The 5,409-nt window shown below is 36.2% G+C and overlaps 1 protein-coding gene across 2 annotated transcripts; it reads right to left on the bottom strand.

The window, feature by feature from the left end:
• Window positions 1-3,363: 3,363 nt before the first annotated feature.
• On the bottom strand, window positions 3,364-5,071 carry LOC110872834. Of its 2 annotated transcripts, none has more exons than XM_022121711.2 (3): window positions 4,491-5,071; window positions 4,008-4,406; window positions 3,364-3,910 (listed from the first exon to the last, which is right to left on the bottom strand). In XM_022121711.2, exons 1-3 carry the CDS (start codon window positions 4,573-4,575, stop codon window positions 3,468-3,470), a joined length of 927 nt encoding a protein of 308 aa, XP_021977403.1. In that variant the 5' UTR covers window positions 4,576-5,071; the 3' UTR covers window positions 3,364-3,467. The 2 variants fall into 2 exon arrangements, with proteins under 2 accessions (XP_021977403.1, XP_021977404.1); XM_022121712.2 differs by having other exon boundaries at window positions 4,008-4,403.
• Between the last annotated feature and the right edge of the window lie 338 nt (window positions 5,072-5,409).

Raw genomic sequence — 5,409 nt, 5'->3', positions numbered from 1 at the left:
CGCCATTAAAGTACGGATCCGTCAACCTTTGTCTCTTGGTATCAAAATGTGTACCTGTTGTCGATTGATTTGTTTGACCTTTGAAAATCCGTTACATTCTTTGAGCTTTCGCATTCCGACTTTGTTATATATGCGATACAATTATTAAATTATCGCATATTCTATTATTTGTGAATTATTATGAGAATATTGCATTAGACATATGATTGTAACCTATCACATCTGTAATTTGTTTTGACTTCGATACCTGAGCAAAGCCTCCGGTAGGTTGATTCTATTGGTGCATCATTGGGACATTAATGGCATAGCGTGTGACTGGTTCACGGCATCTCTTATATTTGTTACGGTGTGTTTGGGGATATGAAATTAGAAAGAGGCGTACGGATTGATTCTGGGATAATTAATAATTTGTTTTGTTTTGGTGAGTGACGGTGTGTGCTCACTATACATCAGATATTTGGTACATTAGGCTGGCGAGTCTATGCACACCATCTGTTTTGTTTTGTTTTATCCTTACCATACGACTTATTTGATTATATATTTGTTTCGTATAAGTTGGATTTGTATGGTTACTTCGTTTAGGGATTTGTTATGCTGTGTTTATATTTGTTATGTTAACGAACATTACTAGCATTTGCTTCAGCTGCCATTTAACATTGTTATCACCGTTACATTTGACATTATTACCGGCCTCATTTCACTTGTATTGTTTTTTGCGTTACTGAGCAAGCCGTATTTAATTTTTTTTTGTTTATTTGACAGGTACTTAGCGGGATCATGGGATGTGTGAAGAGTGTAAAATCAACTACTTAGAATCTGAAGCTAGAGATTTTGGTGAATTTAAATCGACTCTGTAATAAACCATTTAATTTGGTCATTTTGCTTTCTTTGTAAACCGTTTATTTAATAAACTAGGTTATAACCCGGAAATTTTCCGGGTAGGAAAATTTAATTTATAACAAATAAAAGTATAAAAATAACACTTTTAACATCTAAAGTATCCTCTTTCCCTTTTCTCCACCATAAATTTTTAATTCGGTTTCTTAAACTTTTTCTTGTTGTAAAAAGCCATAAAAACATACAAAAGCAAGAATGTAAAGTACACATCTATATTTAAAGCATTTACATTGGAGCCTCTATTCTATATTATATAGAGAAAATAATAGAGATAACAATAAAAATACCATCACATTTGAATCTCTATAATAAAAAAATAAAGAATGTAAAGTACACCTCTATATTTATAGAGTCACATATAACCCTCTATTTTGTTATTGTGACTTGTGAGTATGTAAGAAAGAGAAAAATATATTTATAGGGTCACATTCAACCACCACCGACGACCACTTTCATTTTTACAATATTCGCACGAAAGCCGCCTTTCATAATCATATACAATCTTCATCCAAGCCAATATGTCCAGTTAGCTTTAATTTCATATGGAAAACAACAGATACCTTGCATACATTTAAGAAGATATATCGAAGCTTATTAAGTACACGACATGATAACGCACTGCATAAATAATGACATGAACCATTTTACCTGTAAGGCAATATTCATGAAAAAGTAAGTAGATAATGGTGTGGCAGTTTCTTTGGGTCTGTAAATCCTTGCTTCGTCACCAAGTACTTCTGGACGGCGTTTTAACGCATCAAAGTTGCATAAAGCTGGGTATTTTATCATCTTTCAACAGCAGCCCAAACCAAACTGTCATCATGTAGTCACTAAAATTTCTGAGATTATCTATCCGAGCTTCCTAAACGGCGGATACCACTGCCATTTCATGAACCTGAGATTATGAAATTGTGACACGAATATTGTGAATCAAGTAACAGATGGTTGTCATTTCATTAATGGCTAGTTGCTCAGCATTTATCCCCTCACGTGTAAGTAGCCTGCACATAAGTAAACATATCACACATATTAGCAGGTGCTACGTATCAGAAACTTGAGTTATCGGTTCTCAACATCAAACATAGAAAGTTCAGTGCACTAATAATAAAAAAAATTAGATCCATCATCAAAGATCAAGAACCATAAATAGCATCCTTACATCTAGTGCCTTTTCCTAATACTTTTCTTGTATGTTAATAGATTTTGGATAGAAATTACACCCTACATGTTTTTTTTTGAAAGGTGTGAATTATTCGCGAATGTCGGGAGGTCTAGCATACATTGTCTTAACCGGATCCGCCCTAGAGAGCCCCGTCGCACAATAGATCCCCAATTTAAACCCCTCAATGAGAAACCCCTATCACCCAGACTCGAACTTGAAACTCACCCGGGCCCACCATAGGTGGAATTTAGAAACCCGTGGCCACCACTAGAGCACTAATGATGGTTACACCCTACATGTTAAAGCATCAAAATCATAAGTTGATATTAATATAGTGTCCTTATTAATCTATCATTTTATTTATGACGAATGTGAAATTTTCAAAAATTTAAGACGATTACGGCCCTTGAACACCTTGCATTTTTTTAAGTTTTAGGTACTAAAAGAAGAGAGTTAAATTACCAGGTGCTAGTGAAAGATAATTGTATTCCTCTTTCATTGTGTATAAAGATTGGAGCTTCTGCTTAGGTTATATCTAAATGAGTCAAAACAAGTGTAAGAAAATACTAGCAAAAATGAAGACATGGATGTGACAGATGACCCAAAAAGATTTTCTTAAACAACATTAGACTATTATTATTGGAATAATAATGTAATGTAATGTATCAACAAAGTTAGTTAATAATAAAAATAGTGGGTTGGGCCGTTTTCAACAAATACCCAAATTAACCATTTTGACATGTTACACACGCCTACTACCCATTTTGCAATGACAATATAATTTTGCCTGGCATTTGAGAAGTGGCACTGATCCTCAGGAAATCGTATTTGTCACCAAAATTCTTGGCTAGCGGCGTAGGGAAAAAAGGCGAGCACATTGGAGTTTGACGGGGATCCGACTTGTTTTTGGGATCAAACGTTAAAAGAATTGTATAAAGCTACTTGTAAATAATTGAAGGGGTCAGAAGTACAACATGGTACTATCTATGACTACTATGATTGTTAACAAACTGATGAAATTGAAACCTTGTTCTTTAACCATATGCTGTGTTAACAAATTCTAATTCTTAATACATCAATAACCAAATTCAAAACATAATTCCCCATTGTTATGTATCAAAAACCTCACAAGTTAGCGGAGTTAACCAGCAGTCAACGATCAGAAAGCCAAAAGTGAAATTCTCATGGTTACCAAAAGTGTAGAAGGATAAGTTTAGGGTAAGACAGACAACCGTATAACGATACAACAAGAGCATTGCCATATATTTGACACGCTAATAATTACTTAAAAAGAATTGCAACAGTTTGAACCGAATGTGTCTCTGGTCAACCCAAGTGAAAGTGAGAAACAGAATTCAATAACAATTGGATCTGGTCCATGAAGATCAAAGTTAAATTCAATTCTTAATTAGTTACATGAAGATGAAAATCTAGAACTCAATCGATGACATAATTTGATTACGAGTCTTCTCCAAAGAGGAAGCTGATAGCCTACAAAGCCAATAGTGGCCTTATAGATTCCATCTTGCATCTCAGTCTTGATGATACCCCCGAGGGAGTTGCCCTCTAGTAAGCGTATGCCTGTGGCATAGTAAGCGGTCTTTGTTTTCCCTTGGATGAACAAAGTGTCGTGTCTAAAAAAGGACTTGACGTCCTCTATCTTGACGTCAGGCATGTTTAAGGATACGCATACGCCTCCTCCGGGGACATCACAGTCCATGTTATGGATTCCAGGCGTTATGCGCATGTGTAGGCTTCCAGCAGTGGCCTTCTTATAGATTGTGAATGAATCAGAGTACCGTGAGCAATATTTGTAGACCATAAATGGGCGAGCAAAGCACGACATAGCAACTGAAACAGGCAAACAAACAAACAAACAGGGTGATGGATATGATAAATAGTGGGTTGGGTTGGGTTGGGTTGGGTTAGTTATACACGATGATGATACCATTGGGAAGGCTAGCGAGGAGACGTTGGTCCAATATCCAATAGAAACGTTGGAGGATACTAGGCTTGTAGTGTTTGAGCTTGGGCAGGGTGACCTTAAGCAAGCCGTCCTGCATCTCCGTGCTGATGATAGTAGAAGAAGAGTCGGGGGGCAAGACAACGAAGGCGTTGTAGAAGAGTAGTCTAGGTTCATACTTTCTGACTTGCAAGAGCAAATAGTCATCTTCGACGCGTGCTGTGGCCGTGGCAAAATCCTCCCTCTTGAGTCCAGGAATATTAAGGACGACACAGGTGGTGTTGCCATCGTCACTCTCCCTCTTCTCCACCGCAGGCATATTCAAACTCATGTAGCCGTTATCCATAAACAATGATATTGACGACATCAAGGTGCTCTTTTCTTCTGATGAAATCCATAATTCATCAACAATAAATAAATAAATAAATAATTCAAATTTAACAGACATGAAATCATAATAACTCTTACTTGCAGCAGCAGCAGCAGCATAACTTCGGATGTTAGAAGCTCCTCCGGCGTAGTACCGACTAGATAATCTTGCGAGCCGTAGCATCTTCTCTTCTCTTCTCTTCTCTTCTTCTTTATGATTTTATTATTAATTCATTGATCATTCCTCCTATCTTTATTTTATTTATACATTCATCGCGGTCCAATTAGGGTTTCGGAAACTTCGCTTTTTTATTTTTATTTTAGGGAAGATCAATCAATCAATCTCTTCTCTTATTATTAAATAAAAATAAATAAACTTACTACTTTTCATCCCTATCAAATCTACACTGGTGCGTCTTATTGCGGTGGACCTGCAAAGACGCCTGAGAATGTAGAAGACGAGCTGTCGGCAAGCGAATAATGGAGGTGGTGGAAGCTGTTACGGCGTGGAGGTGTTACGGTGGTGGTGGGTTTTCCGGCGATGTCGGGGTGAGGTGGTGGCGGCGTGGTGGATGTGTTATGCTGGGGCGTTTTTCCGACGAAGGTGGGGTGGATCTGTTATGGTGGTGGAAGGTGATAATTGTTCAAGTTGAAGGTGGAGAGATAAAAGGAGAAGAGAGGAGTTTTTTCCCATTATTTACTAAAATAGTGTTGTTGAAAAAATATTTACCAAAATGGTGTTTTTAAAGATTTATGTGTTTCTCACCCCTAACCTCATTGGATAAATTCAATTCATTAAATAAATATTAATTTAATCCTAGTATTGGGTCTTTCACATAACTTATTATTTTTCAAAATTTATGTAGTTAATAAGAAAAAAAAAACCTTCGTGTGATTCGAATGTCTTTCATTATACCCCATAATTAAGTATATAATAAAAAAACTAAAAATATACTAAATTAAAAAACGTAAAATTCACTTAAATAATATGCGTCCATTGTTATGTTTTTTTAATATA

The sequence above is a fragment of the Helianthus annuus genome, chromosome 8, assembly GCF_002127325.2.
Source record: "Helianthus annuus cultivar XRQ/B chromosome 8, HanXRQr2.0-SUNRISE, whole genome shotgun sequence".
NCBI lineage: Eukaryota > Viridiplantae > Streptophyta > Magnoliopsida > Asterales > Asteraceae > Helianthus > Helianthus annuus.
The sequence above is the reverse complement of the archived record's forward strand: the minus strand, read 5'-3'. Positions and strand labels throughout refer to the sequence as shown.